The 20,356-nt window shown below is 31.0% G+C and overlaps 1 protein-coding gene across 10 annotated transcripts in view; it reads right to left on the bottom strand.

The window, feature by feature from the left end:
- Positions 1–20,356, bottom strand: part of DMD (dystrophin) — a gene marked incomplete at its 3' end in the record, with an annotated part of 2,106,393 nt that overhangs the window by 1,171,411 nt on the left and 914,626 nt on the right. For 9 of the 10 annotated variants that reach the window (XM_084788839.1, XM_084788837.1, XM_084788840.1 and 6 more), the window contains one exon: positions 19,710–19,892. The exons of the other annotated variant lie outside the window; for it this stretch is intronic. In XM_084788839.1, the coding sequence (XP_084644965.1) occupies positions 19,710–19,892 (183 nt within the window). The remainder of the gene's footprint in view (positions 1–19,709; positions 19,893–20,356) is intronic. 10 annotated transcript variants of the gene reach the window in all.

A 20,356-nucleotide genomic window follows, 5' to 3' on the forward strand; every position in this document is an offset into this window, starting at 1 on the left:
TGATTAGAATTTACTTTAAATTTAAATACTATAGCCAAAGTGTTGGAAGTAAACCTTATATTATAATTGAGTTGTGTGGGTACAATGCCTCATATTAGACTAGAAATAATTATATATATATATATGTATATATGTAGTGAAGAATAATATTACATTTGAACTCTATACCACTCTATCTAGAATTAAACTTATATTAGATTCATATTCAAAATTATATACCAGTGAATTAAAAATAACCTTGTGAGTGACAACTGATGCATTAAGTTGATTCACTAATCTACTTTTTGTTCTATCTTCCCTATATATTTCTATATTCCTCCTTCTTTCTTTTCAACCCCTATCTCCAATCCTTGTGTCTAACACAGACAGAATTCTACCTAAAAAAGAGCAGGCAGAATTCATGGCCAAACTCTGCCAAGACAGGGTAAGCAAGTCCTCAACAGTTCCTGTCTCACAAATATGTCTGTCATATATATTGGGACAGAGGCTGAAGATGCTCCAATGTTATAGAGAGTTTTGGGTGACTATTGAGGTAGAAAACTGTCTCTGTCATCTTCTCATTTGGAAAGCTAGTATCCTGCACTCCCGGCATACTCAGGTAAACAAGGTAATTCCTTCTCACGTGTCTGATGGAGTTGAAGACCAGGTATCTTAGTTTTACAATGAGTCTTAGTTGTTTAGGGGTTAGGATGTCTTTAGATCAAGATATATATTTTAAGTTGATAATGACAAGCTGTGATGGAGATTGATTTTAGTACATATTTTGAGACTCACCAAGAAAGGAAAGATTTTTTTTCAAGGCTGTCAAATACAAATATCCAAAACACTAAGAATGTAACCTTTATATAATTCCTGATTGTGTAATGGTTCTTCTTGCTATACATAGTTTATTGTATATATGTGGAATAATATAAATGTGTATGCAAGAAAGTTTAATTTAAAAAGTTTATTGCAGAGGAGGAGTGAGTTTCTTTAAGACGATTGGAATTTGTAATGCTCCAGAGAACTTCACAATTCGAAGAATATGTGGGCTGAATGAATTAAACTTGATGAGTCCAAGAAAGAGAAAAGGAGAGAAGAAAAGAAAAAGGAGAGAGGATGCTAAGTTGAGTGAATAAACAAGGTGAGTAGATATGCAAGAAGTTGTGGAAACATGTGTTTATGATAAAAACGTATTTTATGTTATTCTCAAAGAATGACTAAAAGTCAAAACGTACCTACAGTCCATTCAAATGACAAGAAAATTAAAAAAGATGAAGAAACAAAATTCAAATTTAAAGAGGGATTGTGGTACAATGATGGTGATTTTATGTGATAGATATTTTGCCATATTATAAGGCTGTATAGTCCCTAAATAATTTAAGATTATATTTTGAGGAATTCAAATGGCATTGATTTCTATATATTCCTCTAGGTATAGATATAGGGTATTTGTGATTTAAGTAAGGTATTCCTCTCCATTATAAAGTGCATTATAAAGTGCAGTTTTATATATACTGTTGACTTTCATTTGTTTTTCAAGGCTTAATAATTGTGTGATGTTCAAAGACAAATAGATAATTATTTATTATAATGATCTATACTTTGAAGTTTTAGCCAATACCAGTGCTATTTAAAAAATGAAGTTTCTGAGAAGGCTGATAAACAAGGAATTAAACTTTTATAATACTTTCAAACTTCTTTTATATTGGCTAAATTTGGTTTTTGACATTTGTATTTCATGAATATATAAAACACATTCAGTTTATATGCATTCATCCCAGTCCCTCTTCTCTCTTGTTACTACCTAATCTGTACAAAATTCTATTCCCATTAACACATTTTTGTCTTTTTTATGTATATTATCACTTACATATTTATTATTATTGGAATGCCAGAAGTAGGAATGGTTTTTATATGTTTTCTTATATAATAAATGCATTTGTGTATACATTTTTGTATTTATCTCATTATGGAAATGAAATATCAGAAGAGAAAAAACAACCTGGAATTTACTTAAATTCTGCAATTGTATTTCATTCACCATTCTATACAATGTAGTTTCAATTGCCCAACCAATATTCCATTTTGGTAAAAAATTTCAAAGTAAATTACAATATTATTTTTATATGATTCCTCTGTATAAGAAAGGAGCTTGCCTACTGCGGCAGCACACACCTGTAATCCAAGCACTCAGGAAGGCAGAGGCAGTCAGATTTCTGTGAGTTCCAGTCTGTATGATGCAAAGAGAATCCAGAACAGCCAAGGCTACACAGAGAAACTCTGTCTCAAAAAAACCAAAGATCCAAGGTAGTCATTATTTTATTCTTGAATAATTAATTTCAAATGTCTGTTGCTACAAATAAATATGAATGTGCCTTTATTTTTACTCTCAATATTTTTATTATAAATGTGAATGATAATGATGTCAATAGATGAAGTGTCAAGATTGATAACCATTATCTGTAACTGATTACATGAAACATACTTTATTTACAAGAAAATAAAACATGAAAATTTAGTTTATGAATTATACTAAACATATTTTCAGTGCTTAAGTGTTATACACATATCACATAGCTATTTTGGTAGACAATGGGAATATAAGCAAATCCATCATTACAAAATGTGTTTTGTGAGAATTTCTGATCCTAATCATTCCATTAAAATCTAGTGTGATATCTAGTACTCCATGTAGCCAAAGATACTTGATGAGTACTCCATTCTACTGCACAACGACAAAACATAAAACAGCAGCAATAATTTCCCTTACAAATTACTTATTAGATTAAACATTAACAAGGTTATCAAGGTATTCAGATTTTAATGATAAAAAAATACAAAAACTGATTTTAAATAAAATATACATCTATAAATTTGGTGAAGACTTTGACACTATGACTCTATCAATTCCAACAACTACATTTATAGTTATCTTTACAGCAGTGATTCAAACTAAGTTCAGTTTGAAGTGGAAAATGTATATGACATTCAATTCATGTTTACATTTGTATAAATATGTTTTATATCATCTTAAATATATCTAATTGTTTTTATTGATTAACATTAACTTGTCTTACATCTAGTTAGAGCCTAAATCTTGAATTTATCTCTCAACCCAGACTAAGTTAATCAACCAAATCATCTAGAGTAAACTATGCCAAATTAGTAGGCATTGATTTAAAAAATGTATGTTATATGCACATATGTGTGTATAAGAACAAAAATAAAAACAAAGAAAATGAAAACAGTACATTATGTACACTATTTTCTCTGTTCTTTCAGGAGAACAGACATTATCTGAAATAGTCATAAACAATTGCTTAAGTCTGGACCTTAGGGGGCCTACAGAGACTGATGCACCAACCAAGGTCCAGGCATGGAGAGGAATTAGACCCCCTTCTCAGATGTAGTCTATATCCACCTCAGGATCCTCTAATATGAGGAGCAGGGACTACCTTTGATATGGACTCAGTTGCCTGCTCTTTGATCACTTCTTCCTGGTGAAGCAGCCTTGCCAGGCCATGGAGGAAGAGCATGCAGGAAGTCCTCATGATACTTTATATGCTGGGGTCAGATTGTAATGGAGGAGGGCTTCCATTTTTGGAGGGCTAGGGGTGGGATGTTGGGGGGAAGAAGAAGGGAATGTGGGACCAAGAGGAGAAGAGGTAGTGGGCTACAATTGGGATGTAAAGTGAATAAAATTTTTAAAAATTAGCAAAAGAATGAGTAAATATCAGTTGGTTTGATGAATTACTGAAAAGAACAGTGTTTTCATTACATGGATCAATTCCAGTTCTTTTTTTTTTGTGAGATCATGTATGTTTTGCATACATACTTTTACTGAAAATATCATAGCTTGATACACTATTCTTCATGAGAGAAATCCCAGTTTTGTTCCTATCTCTTATTATATGATCATTTAATAACACCGTTTAACTTGAATTTCATTTTGGATAAGAAAATACACTTTCACTTAAGCATGGTAAAAAAAAAAAGTAACAGAATTTGAAGAATTGTATGTATACAATGAGAGATAAATATCTGTGTCCATAGAAAAAATAGAGGAAACAGAATACACATCTAATAAAAAATAAAAGTCAGAGATTAAAATTAAGAGAAAAAACAGAAAGTCAGTTGGATCTTTGTTTTTAAAGTTTCTAGGATGGCTTGAATAAAAAGAATAGTTATAGCTAAAAATAAAATAGGAGTTCTGGGAAGTCTACCAATGAAATAAAATTATTTATTGTTCATAATTAAGAATAGAATGAAACAGAAATGCTAAACTGAGTGACACGGAGAACAGACACAAGAGAGTAAGTGTATATTATGAAAAGGAAGAGAAGAAGGTAGAACATATGGAAGAGTAATTATACTTTAATTAAAAGGGACAATTTTCCTGTGCTAAAAACTATTATTAATTAAAGTTAAAAGTGCATATTATTTTGGAGATATGACTGATTGTTGTAGGGGGCAGAATGACATAAACATAGGATTTATCTATAAAATTTTAAAAAAATTCTTAAAAATTAAACTAAAAGAAAGGAGAAAAATAAAGGAGATAAAATCAATGCTCTTAATTTCAAATTGTACTAGAAATATTGAGATATATTAACAGTTTCACACAATTTAAGGCACAATGGAAAATATCACATAATTACCCAACATTCTACTCTCCTTTTAAATATTCACAATAACTTTACATCCATACAATACATGTAAAGAATTATCAAATAAAACTTTTGGAATATAGCTAAAAGATAGAGAATAAAGTACAAATGGATATAATCAAGCATTTCCTCAAAACCATGGTGTAAGTTTCCAAATAATATGTATACAAATATCTACAACTATATCCTTAAGCTCATACATTTTGTATGTGTAATGGGTCTGTATGTATGCGCACATTAACAAAGAGAAACATAAACAAATAAGCAAGCAGCAGTAACTTGTGCTTTATGCTAGTACTGCTTTTCATTATGTATTAATCAGTTTTATGTATAAGTAGGTAGAGCTGTTTCATTTTTATTGAATTATTTACAAAAATGACTATTAAAATAAAATGATTGTCCAAAAATATAAATAATTCAAATGAACATAAAAAATTCTCTTTCAGATTAACTTCTATCACCTGATGTCCTCTCTTTCACCCTCTTTCCTGATGTTCTGGGCTAATGAAAATATGGCCCCCTCATCACCATGTGGCCTCCTGTATTTTCTTCTCACTTCCTGATTGAAGATATTATTTCCTCTTTTGGTCACTTATTATTTCTCTTTCACTAGTTTGCTGAGGGCAGAAAATATGATTCTTAAATTTATTAGAGCTATCCCTATATTCAGAGCAAAAAGAAGGCATTTAAAAATATATGAAAAATTTCATCAAAAGAAATAGCAACAAATTTGTTGATATGATTTAGAAAGTAAAACCGTGTCTCATGCCTTTCTATATTTGTGGTTATTGTCAGGCTTTTTCTCAAAATAAGGTAAGCTATAAGCACAGTGTTGTTATTTTTTTCAAAATGAAATTGCTACTGTGCATATGAAACTATCATATTTGACAATATTTCTTTCATTAACATAGTTTGTCAGTGTACACGTCATCAAAACTGTTTACAGTCATTGAACAAAATCAGTTTTTTACTTAACACAATTATACTCAGTTGTTCCTTAGAGGTTTTGGTGCATAATGACATCTTATGCTTAATATACTCCATATTAAAAAGCTAATAGTTTCGCCTGAATTATCTTGTTCTGTCAATGTTCCAGGAAAGAATCATCACTGAATGCTTACACTGTGAGAATTGGGAGAATTACAATATATTTATGAATTTACCTGTACATGAATTTATAAAATCTAATTATAAGAAATCATAAGTATATGATCCACTTTGGATTACATATATTAATACATTAATTAGGGTATGAGATTCATCATTTGATTCCAAATTCTAATTGAAAATTCAGTATAATATAGTGTTTATCCATAAACAGAGTTACTTTTTCTCCTAAAAGTTTTCCTGATTCACTATGCTTAAATTTTTATGCAAACAAATTACTTTTTGGAAAGGGCACAAAGTAAAATGATGACTGTTGTGATTTTTTTTACTCAATGAAAGCTATGCTAAGTGTTTGTCATCAGGACTATTTGCAAAGGATGTAGGTAAGAAAAACATAAAGGTTAACATAAAGGCATTATGTTTGTTGGTTTTTATGCTCATACTTTTAAAATCTCGATAAAAAATAGAAAAAAAACCCACAGCTGTCTCAATGTAAATTAACTTGGTTTTGTGTTTTCTTTCATGCAATGCTACTATGGTATATTTATATCACTGGAGTAACATTTCAGTTACCTCTAAAGAATGATATTTATAAATAAGAAACTTCCTTGTTATATTGATGGTTCTACTTATTTTCTAAATATGTTATGTATATTTGGTGATACTTTAATTATACCACCTTTGCATGTTGTATTTTATCTTCTATTATAGGAAATAAAGCAAAAATTTCATTTCTTTACTCTTGTGAGATGAGTATTTATTGCCCAAACATTTATATAAATCATATAATCTTGGGTTTATGTGCTTTCCTTTTTTTCTTCATATATATGCATATATGAATATAATGATATATATTTGTGTGTTTCATGTTAAAAATCTCTAAAACTGTAAAAAACCTTAATTCCAGAATAAAGGCATTTCATAGGTTTTGTGAAAAGATCATATATTTTCTTTTTATATTGCTAATTGACTACTGAAAACTTTTGATCATGGTAGAACTGACAAAAGAATAAGAATAAGTAACAAGACTATAGGGAAGTTCAAGAGATGTCATTCATTGATTTTATTTCATATCTACTATGGGTGAGATTGCATATTGAGATACTAGTTAAGAAGAGAAAAAAGCTTACTCCCTTCACAGACATATACTCACATAGTGGGAAGCAAACTATAAGGAAGTATGAGTATTCATATACATAAATACATATGTAAAATGTCAGTTGCAGAAAGTGATATAAGGAAAAACTAGGCTAATATTGTAATATATGATGTATATTGGTGAACAGACACTGTGGATAGTATCATACAAAGCACTGGAGTAGGTATTAGAAGTTATATACACTCTAGATCTTGTAAGATAATAAGAGTACAGCAAACAATCATCTATAGTGAGAAGATTCAAAATTATCTGAAGTAATAAACTGAAATATATCTTACTTTACCCAGTGGCAATTGGTGAAGAAACTGCTATTTTTAAGCTGTACATTTGTAGATATCCCTCTTTCCAATTACATGGGTATAGCTCTACACATTTATATTTGGATCCATCATTCTATTCCATTAGTCCACATGTATGATTTTGGCCATCATAAAGCTGTCATTGGCAGTATGTTTCTACAGCATGTTAGTTGTTGAGATACTTTCAATACTGTTAGTTATGTTTATGATTGCTTTGTTTATTTGAATGTTTTCAATGTACCAATAAATTTTAAGATTATTTTTTCTAGTCCAGTGTAGAAGTCATTGGTAATTTAACTGGTATTGTTTGAATCTGTAACCACATCAGTAGATATACTCATTATGCACAGTGTTAATTCACCTTGCCCATGGGTGTGGATGGTCTTTCCATCTTTTATTGCATTCTTTAATTAGTTTCTTTAGTGTAGGAATTTTTATTTTAGAAAATTTTCATCTCCTTTTGTATGTTTATCTAGACATATTTATGTCTTTAAACTCCTTATGGATGGGAAGTTAATTATTGTGGTACAGAAAAGTTAATACATTTTCTGTTTATTTTATATCCTGATAATTTGATGACAATATTTATCACTTTAAAGTTTTTCTGATAGAATGTTTAGGGTATTTTAAACATGAGGTAATATATTTTGAAAATACGGCTATTTTATTTTATTTTCATACTTACAAAACATTTATTCCTTTATATTGTCATGTTGTTTGATTTAAGAAATAGAGAAATATACTGAGTAGGATTGGGAAAGTAGCTAATAAGCTAAAAATACCCCTATGAGACACTGAAGGGTAAAAAATAAAAAGATAATTCCCAGGGAAAATGTTATGTTTTTTGGAGTAGTAGACAATTGAGACCACAAAGAACCCTACTCTATAGGCTACCACCAATGTTCTTGCTTATTCTCCAGAACTATTGCAGAAGTTACCATGAACTTCAGTCACAGATCATGGGAAAATTAACTTGCTACTGACCTGATAGGTAACTTTCATAGTGCATAGAAGGTTATATGTATATGTGACTCTTAATTGCTGGCCTGGCAAGTTATATGCACTATTCTAAGTAGCATAATATTATAGGAGTAACCAACCACTTTCCGATTGGAATTAAGGTCCCTTGTAAAAGAAGAGACAAACACGTGGCAAAATTACTGGGCTAAGAGCATGTGGATAGAAAAATCTTGGACACCAGGGAGAACACATTATTTTAATGATGCAAAATGTATATGAAATCAGATCAACATCCAATGAGTTACTATTGTAGTAGTAAAATAAGTTATCTCTCAATCATCATTGGAGAAGCTTTTGTTTACAGTAGATAATAATCACGACATGATCAAGAGAGATAGACAAGGTAAAGAGAATAAGAGACAACAGAAAACTCAGCCCTAAAGGTAACACACACACACACACACACACACACACACACACACATGCATACACCCTCATATACATGCAGAATTACTGCATATGCAGAAATTATTGTGGAAAAGCGGCAGGTATAATTCTGGAAGAGGTGCATAAAAAATGTAAGAACACAAGGTGGTGAATGAATACAGAGAATCAGTGTCTTCCAGACACAGCAGGGCAGTTACACAGATAAACTCTCTTTGTTCTCTCAATACAGCTGTTGTCCACAAAGTTCCATTCCCTAGCTGAAGATATGTTGAGAATTTTTAGCTTTTGGAAGAATGGTCAGTTTCCTCTAAGAGTTTAGCACCTCTAAGTCAACCACACTCCAGTGGAAAGCTTCATATACATGACTATTTGGACAGAAGAAATTGGCCATGATTGAACAACAACAACAACAATAAAAACAAACAAACAAACAAAAAATCCAACCAACCAGGACATAAAAGAGAGATGATGAGGAAAGAGTTGGGGGAAGAAGAATATATTTGAATAAAACATGTACAAAAATTTTAAAGAATGAATCAAAGTATATTAAGAGAAAAGTAAAGAGGGTGGAATTTGGTGTGCTATACTCCTATAATGCCAACATTGGGAGGCAGCAACAAAAGGATTGTCCTAAGTTTAAGGATACCCTAGTCTATACAGCAAGTTTCTAGCCATCTAGGCATATACAGCAAGACTCTATCTCAAACAAATGACCAAGAAAAGAGCAGAGGTTGTTGGAATGAAAAGAGCTCCAAGAACACATGAAGAAATCCATATAATTGACAAACACCAATATATAAAATTAAAAGTCATCTGGAAGTCAGAGAAGCAATCAAAAGAGATGTGAAGTTAAAGAATGAAAGAAAATATTTGCCAACATATAACAGCATCTATAAAAACTAAGCATCAAAATTATCTGCCAATCAATTAATGACCAAATGAACTGAATAGGCAGTTCTTAAATGGAGAAATACAAATGGATAATTAATATATAAATTATTTTTCAACGTATTTTGCCACTAGTGAAAATCCAACTGAAATTACTTAGATTATTATCTAACTCAGAGTAATGAACATTAAGAACACAAATGACAATTGTTAGTTGATCAAATCATATTCATATCAATTACTAGTCTATTTTTATCTTAAGAATATACATCCAAGGTACTATAGATAGATATGATTCTCTAGAAAGATAAGGTAAAATAGATAAGTTATTCAAAAACCTCAGAGACATGCAGAATATGGCATTTAAAACTGTTTTTTATTATTTCAGAGATTCACTGACAGTGAGACAGGTTAACTCCTGGCAACACCCAGCTTACCTCAATGAGGATGATGAGCATCAAAGAACCTCCTTATGGAGGTGGCTTCAAATGTGGCAGACAAGCAACTGGGGAAAATGTCCTAAATTCTATGACAGATAGAGTTCTGCCAAAAAATGGGCAAGCTTGGATGCAGGCAGAGTCAAAGGCCAAACTCTATCAAAACAGGATAAGCAAGTCCTCAATAGTTCCTGCCTCACACATATGTCTGTCAGATATATTGGGCCAGAAGGCTGAAGATAATGTTCTAACATTATGGAGACATTTGAGTAACTGTTCAGTTAGCAAACTCTCTGTGTCGTTTTCTTATTTGGGAAGCTGCTAACCTGCACTCTCTGTGTACTCAGGCAATTAATTTTATTCCTTCTCAAGTCTCTGATGGGGTTTAAGACCACAAGTTTAGTTTTACAATTAAGCTTAGTTGTTTATGGGTTAAGATGTTTTTAATCTAGAAAGATGTTTTAAGTTGATAATGACAATATATAGTATATATTGATTTACACCCTGAATTTTAGACGCACCAAGATAGGAAAGATGTTTTCTTCAAGGCTGACAAATACAAATAGCCAAAATCTAAGACTGTAAAATGTATGTAATTCTTGATTATTTTGTGGTTCTTCTTGCTGTAGGTAATTCATTATATATATTTACATACATATATATGTGTAGTAATATTAATGTACATGTAAAATATTTTTTAAAATTTAATAAATTTTTAAAAGAACACAAATGACAACTATTCCATGTCTGGTGAAATAGGAATTCTTATTCATTTCTGCAGACAATGTAGTGTGGTTCATATTCCAGGAATAACAGGGTGACTATTTTTCAAATAACTAATATTAGAAATACCATAATACCCATCTTTAACACTCCTAGATATATATACAAAGGAGTTTAACTCCAATCACAATGATCCTTGCACAACTTTGCTTGGTGAAATCCTATAAAACAACTAAGAAGTAGAATTTTTCTAGATGCCTAAAAATGATGGATAAAGAAAATGCCATCTACATACATGAAGATGTTATTCCACCATACTGATTATAAAAATAAGAAAATACATAGAAAATTGATATAATTGGTAAATCATCATGCTAAGTATTATAAGAATATCCTTGATTCTAATAGCGTCTTCTCTTACTCTGTGTTTGAGCATCTCTCTCTGTGTCTCTGTGTCTCTGTCTCTGTCTCTGTCTGTCTGTCTGTCTGTCTCTCTCTCTTTCTCTCTCTCTCTCTCTCTCTCTCTCTCTCTCTCTCTCTCTCTCTCTGTGTGTGTGTGTGTGTGTGTGTGTGTGTGTGTGTGTGTGTGTGTGTGTGCTCGATGAAATTAGAAAAGGGATCATGGTAGTGAAGAACAGACCTTAGAGGGAGCAGAAAAAGGAGGGCAATGGAATAAAACTAGCATGAAGCCAGTAGTAACTAACTTCAGATAAGGGAAGAAGAAGAACAAGATGGGGCAGTGCAACTACTTAATGGACTAAGGGGTATCAAAAAGTCAAATAGAAATATATATGAAAAATCATAAGTCAATCCATATGTCTGTATCTTTACTTACCAAAACTAATTTATAAAGCACGGAAAAGACTAACTGTTCACTTGATAATCTTCCCACGTCAAGTATGTGTGATAGCCTAGAGTATACTAATTTAAAATATTTTAAATCATGTACAGATGCAGAAAATAATTCTAAACATTGGTGAGTACTTGAAGCTTTGGGATGGAGATATTCTCTTAATTAAAAAAGAATATTATGGAAAGTTCTTTTAATGAACCTCCTGAAAACTTCTCCTAAAATTTATTCTAGCATTAAGTTCTGATGCGTTACTGTGCAATTAGTAATGCCCTTGCACTTTTAATGAATTTGAATAATTTATTCTTTACATATATAAATATTAGTTTTAATATGCTTCATATTTTTAAATTTTATTTATATATTTTTAATATGTTCACTTTACATCTTGATTGCAACTCTCTCCCTCATCACCTCCTGGTCTCACCATCTCTCCCTTACACTCCCACCCTCCCTCTCACTGTCCATTCCCAATTCCTCAGGAAGGAGATCCCTCCTCCCCTAACATCTCACCTCAGCCTATCAAGTCTCATCTGGACTGCCATAATTCATGTTTTTAGTCACAAAATTCTTATATTTATAGCTATCATGTTGTATGTTTTCATTCTATTTAAACAATTTTAAAAGTTAGCTATGATTATTGCATACCACATTGAATTTGAGAATCCACATTGAATTTGAGAATTCAATAAGCTTACACTCATATTTAGTTATCTACTTAATAGCAGTGTGTTACTTAATGGACCTCTACTCAAAAGATTGAATAAAGCAAGGAAAAGGATTTTTCTACAATAATCATGTTATATAATGGTTTAACTATGAACGAGTGCATTTGGATTACTATTAATAGTCTTATAAACATGTTAATATGGTAAAAGTCATTGGTTCATAGAAGAGCAGAAGAATTTTGAGATAATTTAGCAAACTTGAAAAGATTGTGATCATCTTTTGGTAGTAAAAGTGAAGGAGGAAATGTTATGTATGTACTTGAATTTGTTTAACTCATCTCTTCTCAGGATAAATTCCATACAACGAGTCTTAAGTAATCATTGAAGAATCGCAATTACTCCCAGATGGTGCAAGCAATTTAATTATTTTTAACCATTTGTCTCAGGCATGCAAAGAAGGATATTTCCAACCCTGTTACAAAAGCTATTTGAGCTCCCTCCCAGCTGCTGTTCTATATTTTCAAAGCACATTTAGATTGGAGAAAATTAGACTTTTATTGTTTTGCAAATGGAGGTCAAATTGCTGAGCTTAAATTCTTGTTCATTTTTCATCTTCATTGTGTGAATTAAATTTATCAAATATCACGTCTGTTGTATGATTGCTATGGATGTGCCAGTGCTATTTTGTGTTTTGTGTTGTCTAGGACATAGCAGACACTGAACAAATGTTTGATAAAGGAAAGCCATAGTAATCCAGTATATCCAAAACAAAACTTGGGCTTACTGTAAGTATATGAAATTATAATATCAGAGTACCTCCAACTTTATTGAGTTTCTCTTTAACAGTATCAAAAATGAAAGAAAAGGTTACCATAGTTTCTAACAGCAAGGAAACCACATAAAATTATTTGATAATTTACAATTAAGAGTGTATTGTATATTGGAAACCTTGCCCTTAAATTCAATAAAACTTGGATAAATTACTTAAACTTTTTGTCTTCTTCAAAATGTAGTTGCTGTTGCAGATATCTATTATAAAGATCTATCTATGAAACTCATATTACCATTCAGGAAAGAAGCTAACAGATAATTATAGTCATTTCTATTTCACTAAAGAAACATTTTACTTTAAACTCTTATAAGTAAAAAGAAATAGTCAACTTATTGGTTCAATTTGGTTATTTCCCATAAGTTTTGAAATCTTCAGCATTCTAAGATGATAGAAATTTCAGTGATAATCAAAATATGACAATAACAAAGTGAATTATATTTTATATTTTTCAATAAAAATATATACTAAAATTCCACATATACAATTGCTTTAGACATAAATTTACAATAACATTGGATAAGCCTAGAAAAATGTGTGATTTGTGCTTCTTAAATCATCACTATATCCTTGAAATATATTTCTATCTGATACATAATCTGACATCCTAGTACTACAGAAAGGTAACAATAATTTTGATAATTTTTATATTTGATTCACAAAATAGTATGGTGGCTACAGTCCAAGGTCACAATATTAATTCACAGCATGAACATATATACAACTATAAACTTAGCTTGCCTATCATCTATGAAAAATACTTGGGAATAGTTTGAGACATTTATTATAATAATTCTAGTTCTTTTGACATTAAGAGTCAGCCATTTATAAATCATATGCTTATATAATCACAAGTTTACTTTAATATACAAGAATATTTTATTGTAATTACACCCAATTCATACACGGTAAAGTAGTGTGGCTAGAGAAAGTCAAGAAATCAAGAAGACTGTGCTAATATAATTACTTAGAATTCGTGGCTAATTCAATTAGTATTATCATAGCTCATTTTTTGCTTGAATTAATCATTTTGCCTACAATTTTCGTGAATATAATAACTTCTAATATTTAGAGGTTTTATACTGTACTATATAATATCAAAAGTCATTGTAATATTAATAAAATATACAATGAATCTAAAACATTTGATCATTAACAAAATCTTATCATGGGTTTTTATTAATAAATTCATGAGTTACAGACATACAAATATTATATGTATATATATAGTCATCATTTCTTTTATTAGAACAGAGCACTTCAAAACTATTCTGTTATTAGATTTCATTTCTTTGTAGAGAGATTATTATCAAAACACCTACGTAGACTTAGTTCACATGGTAGAAAAATAGTAAAGACATTTGTGAAGTGTGAATATGAAGGTAAGATCTGTGTGTGTGTGTGTGTGTGTGTGTTAGAGGAGAGAGAGGAAAACAGAGAGATGGAGACTGATAGTGAACACTTCAAATAAATACTTGTAGAAAGAAATGAAAGTAACTATACAGGTAAAAAGGGTAATAGTGCTTTAGGTAGTAAGAACATGTAGTATCAAATATATTCATAAGTTACAGTGATGACAACTTTAGGAAGAGAAAAATAAAGTATTATAAAGGTATTATCAGAGAGTTAAACAGTGACCTAGCCAGGTATTATATCCTTTGAAATTTATGTAAACATTTTGAATTTCACTTTAAAATAAAGGAGTATCAATTGAAAGTTTTGATTTGGCATATATGAAGTATTTTTCCAATGATTACCCTGATTATTTTGATAACAGTTAAAGAAAAGTGGGCAAATATTTTTACAGCAACTCATGGAAGAATGGTCGTCCTGATTTTTTTTGAGACAGAGTTTCCCTGTTTAGCACTGACTGTCCTGGCCTCACTTTGTAGACCAGGCCACCCTGGAACTCACAGTGATCCTGCCTCTGCTTCCCAAGTGCTGGGATTAAAGGCATTTGCCAGCATGCCTGGCTGAGTGGTCCTGATTTTTAAAATGCAGTGATCTTAACTTTAAGGTAATTGTAAAATCATTAAAAAAAAAACTTTAAGACAAATATGATGCAGATCAAAAGAAGAAAATATCCTAGGACTGACTGATCATACAGGTATTTCACCCATAAAGGATAAAGGGAAGTATCTATAATCAATAGACAATAAAAACAAATAGAGGCAGTTAGCACTAATCAATACCTTTCTCAGGCAAGTTCCATGGAATCAATGCCCAGCGTTTTAGTTTCCTTATGCTTGATGCATAAATGAGTTAATTGTATGCAAAATACATAGCCTTTTCTGTGTAGGCTTTCTGTGAAAGCCTAATCTTTCACCCACCCTCTTCCTGGACTACCTAAATATTCTTCCTTTGGTTAAATTGCTGTTTAAAACAAAACTTACAAGTCCATTCAATGAGATTCTTACGTTAGGAAATTCACTTGTGGTCTGATAAGTTTATTTCAGTGTTATTCCTTTGTGTGACTGTATGTGAGTATATGTTTGTGCAGATGCAGATATGTGTGCAGATATATGCACACATGTTCTTGTGGAGGCCAGAAACTAAACTCTGATGTTTTTCCTCAGATGCCATCAATCTAGTCTTTAAAGATATTCTTTCTCCTGGGCCTTGGTCTCATTAACTAGGTTATTCAGACTGATCAGGGAGCTTGAGAGGTCCAACTGCCTTTATTAGAATCATAAATTAATGGCAAAATATCTGTATTTTTCTCTTGGTTCTGGGGATCAAACTCAGTTCTTCAAGTCTTTCAACAAACACATTATACTGAGCTATCTACACAGCCTTTTCAAGATATATTTCAAAGGGTTTCCTTAATGTGAATGTAATATTCATAGATATTTTATCTATGCTATCATTTCACTAACTTCTAGTGTACAACAAGGCTCCAAAATCAGCTATAATTTTTCATATTATTTTCTTAATATGTATATTTTTACAAAATCACTTAAAATGTTGTATGTTTTAGGATTCATTTATTGTATCATAATGGACTGAAAAGGTATATTTATTATTTTGTGTGTTTGAGGTTTGATCAGTTTCTCAACTGGAGTACTAGAAACTCTTAACAATTTAGGAAATCTTAAATTTCATCTCAGAAATTGCTTTTATTCCAATGTGAACTGTATTTCTCTATTCTTTATATTCTGAAGGCATTTCCTGAAATTCTAAACTGAGGCAGAGGTTTCCATCTCCATAATGAATCTTATACAACAATCATGTAGAATTCTTGTTTTTAACTACAGCAAAATGTTTTCATAACCATTAGATTTGGTGTCACAAATGATATAGTATTTTCTTCATGCCTCACTTTGAAAAATGGGTTGCATCTGAACCCATACAAATTTCCCATTCTTCATGAAAACCAGACATTATGCTGTATTCTTAGAAATTCATTCTAGCTTCACATACATTTCTTTCTTAAGCATCCACTGGAGTATTAAGCTACAGGAAAACACAAAATTTATTACAGAAATGGCATCAGCAATTACCATAAAATTTAGTAAAAGTAGATTGATAGAATACTAACATATATAATTTCTTTCTTAAATTTTGTGATATGTTAATTGTACTACTGATGCTTAAGAGGATGAAAATTCTATAAGCAACTACCTCCAGGGTCAGTTATTGCCTTGGCAACTATTATTAGTCTTTTATATTCACAACTCCATTTACTGAAGAATAGTATGTTCCAAATAATATTTTATTTTCCAAAGATATGCATTGCTAGCTGAAAACCTTTGTTTTTATTTCAAAGTGAAGACAAAAATCAATGTAGTAATTATAAAAAGAAAGTGATTCCCCCATTTTAATTTCAAAAGCAATCATTTTTCATTATGAAATAGAAGATGGAATATAAAAACTGTGCTTTGTGAATAAGTATGAAATCTAGTGTCAGGCATTATTTAACATAAGGAGTTGGAAATAGGCTTTGCCATGAATTTTCTTGTCTATTTCTGTTTAACTTTACAAGAATCACAAGCAACAGATGCTATAGGCATCTTGATGCTTTTCCCACAGTGTTTTTTTTATAAGAAACAATACTTGTTGCCATCAAACATGAATCCTATTAGTGATCTCAAAAAGCATTCCTACTTTATATTGCACATATCCAAATGTGAGTGTCTATAAAATCTATTTCTCTCTTAAAAGTTAAGACACTCTTATATCACCTATAAGACATTCTAGAATAATGATACATTGCTTAGTTCTAAGTCTCTTCCAAATGTTTGAATATATATCTTTACACCTTTTACATTAAGAAATCATTGAACTCATTTGATGTCCTCTGTATTTTAGGTATAATTTTGGATAATTTTATAGGCAATAAAAATAATACTGAGATGTAAAAATAATCAAAATGGATGCTCAAGAAACAAATAAAATTATTATTCATTTTAAAATTAATAATTTAGTAGAAAAATGTTCTCAGCATAAGAGTATTTTCATTTCAAAAGTTACTTAAGGAAAAGTTTCACATATTTTTTCAATTAAAGTGAATATTGTTAAACATTAATTTCTGCCAACTTTTCAGGAACATATGCATTGGAAATACACACTGTTGATCTTTTCAGATATCTTATTACTATCATATAATAAAAACATTCCTTTGTGATATATTTTTGTGACCAATCTCATATTCACATTTTATAACCACAGTGCTAAATTCCAGTGCCTTTCTTTCCATAGCATAGTCATTTCCACAGCATGGTAATAAAATGCTCCTTAATAGGAATCTTCATATCTGAATTTAGACTTATAAAGTATTTTTAAAGTTGAAACTATCTATATAACAGTTTCTGATTATTTGTCAAAGTGACTATTCATTGTTCCTAAATGAAATGGTGACTAAGTAGCATCTATGTAGAATTATAGACTTAAAGGAGTTCACCAGAACACAAACATCTTAGATTCTGGGATAGAAATGAATTCACTGTGCTTCAATATAGAAGAAACACACTTATGTGACTAGAGAAGAGAGAATAAGATTGCATAATTGGCGATACACAGTAGAAATCATGGGATTTTAAAGTAAGGGTAAAGAACACTAGTAACAAAACCTTTTTCTCTTAGAAGGAACTCTAAGTACTAGGGAGGCAAGCAAATGGATTCTTAGGTCCCCAATGAGCCTAGTCTAACTTATTGACTTTCAATAATTTAGGAGTACAGTCTCCTGCCACCAATAATTGGTGGTTGGAACCTCAAGAACAACAACTGAAGTCTTCTCACTTAGAGTTCCACCTCCACCACACATGCACATTTAACCACACCTGTATTTTCTTCCCCCCCCCACATGAACATACACATTTCTACTCATACACATGTTATCCTACGAGAACTTTTATTTTGCCTGCTATTGTAACCCTCAGTGATTCATGAAATATTATATTAAATATAAAAATCATAACTCTAATAATAAATCACCTGAAAATAGTACTTAAAATAAAATAGTTCCAGTATTTCTCTTTTCCATTTTTAGTTTTTATCTTTTGAGAGATTGGCTGACTTTGAATTCCTGTTTCTGTTACCTGTACCTCATAACTGCTATGATCATATACATGTACCATCAGGTTTGCTTAGTATTTATTAAATTATTTTAATTGTTTTTGAGAGTTAGCTTATTTAAATTTTAAATTATTACATTTCATAAAATGTATATTTATAAACTTTCTTAAATATATAAAAAGAAGTCACAATAAAATGCCATGTATTTCCCCATTCAAAAAAAATTCTTTTAATTATCTTACATGTCTTACATATACACTGTGTTAAGTGCAATTAATAATAGCACAGAAGAGATATCATTTTGGAATTGAGCCCCATACAGTTGATGGTTACACATGCAAAATGGTTGAATAGCTGTTTCATGTCCTCCAGCCTAACATTTTGTTTCAGACATTTATATCCTGGGTTTGTGATGAGTAATTTCTGAAAATTACAGGTGGTGGTCATTCTTCTTCACCGTCTAAGAACTTGAGGTAGGAACAAATATGTGTTTGTCAAAAAGTCTCTGTTGTTTCTAGTCTATTACAAATAATCATGGGTGATTATTTGATTTTGAAATGAGTTTTCATAGAGAGCATCAGACAGTTTCCATCTTGATGTTTAAAAGAACTCTCATTTTCTGCTGGTTTCTTCCATCAAATATCAATATATCATGAACCATCCAGTTTGTCTAATGAGTACTGCGAACTAATAAGGACCTAAATCAAGAGTAAAACTAGGAGTTTTCTTTAAGTTAATAAGATAAGACCTTATGTAGGTCGAGATAACATATTTCACAAAACATTTGTTATTCACCATATATACGGTAAAAAAGTAAAATTAGCATGGGATGATCTCAGGAATGTAATCGATATTTCTGGATTAGACATTGAAGGAAATAAATGTATGAGAAGTTGAGAAATTCACATTGCTAATGTTATGAAAAATGATGCAGCAAAATAAATTAAGATGTATATTTTTCATTTTGAATAAGGGGATTTTTCTTATCCCTTGTTCTTGTCATTAATCATGAAAATTAAGCTTTTGAGTTACAGAAGCCCAGAGTGAGGGGAACTACTCACTTTTAGAATGCACACTAGAAGTTTGTTATTGAGCCAAGCTTTTTGGGGTTATTAGTAGGCTTCTGTTAAAAGAGTAGTAGTTGCAAACACATATGTGGGTTTGCCAGTAACAACTCACAATTTGTGCAAAGTTGAGTCTTCGAAACTGAGCAAAATTGCTTTCAATTTCCCGCCAGCGCTTGCTGAGCTGGATCTGAGTTGGCTCCACTGCCATTGCGGCCCCATTCTCAGACAAGCCCTCAGCTTGCCTGCGCACTGCGTTCAGCTCCTCTTTCTTCTTCTGCAATTCACGATCAATTTCCTATTGAGCAAAATCAATACAGGGCCCAGGGCAGTTAGCTAACCAAGTCAACCGACCTACAAGCAGCAAATAATTCTTTCAGAATTTTCATAGGCTGTTGTTCCGTTATTTTATTTTTCATAATTTATAAATAATGGAAGGTGTCACTTTCATCCTCCCTTAATAAGCCAAATATAATTTTAAGTATCATTTGAATGCTCAGCTTAAGAGGATCTAATTAAATTATTAAATGTTAGTTAACATTTTGGTTCTTTTGAATTGATCTTGTGATTTGAGAATTGACCCAAATTACAATGATTATTCATTTATTTATTAGGGATAATCCATATAGAATATAATTTAGAGGGTAAAGGACTACAACTTTTTTTCTTTTTAAACGTTTGAGGAACTCAACAGAGAATGAAGCAAATTAAAACGTGTAAAATAATAACATAAAATAATCTTTGGACAATTTTCAAATAAAT

Source organism: Acomys minous, assembly GCF_964271855.1.
Source record: "Acomys minous genome assembly, chromosome: 7".
NCBI classification, from domain to species: domain Eukaryota; kingdom Metazoa; phylum Chordata; class Mammalia; order Rodentia; family Muridae; genus Acomys; species Acomys minous.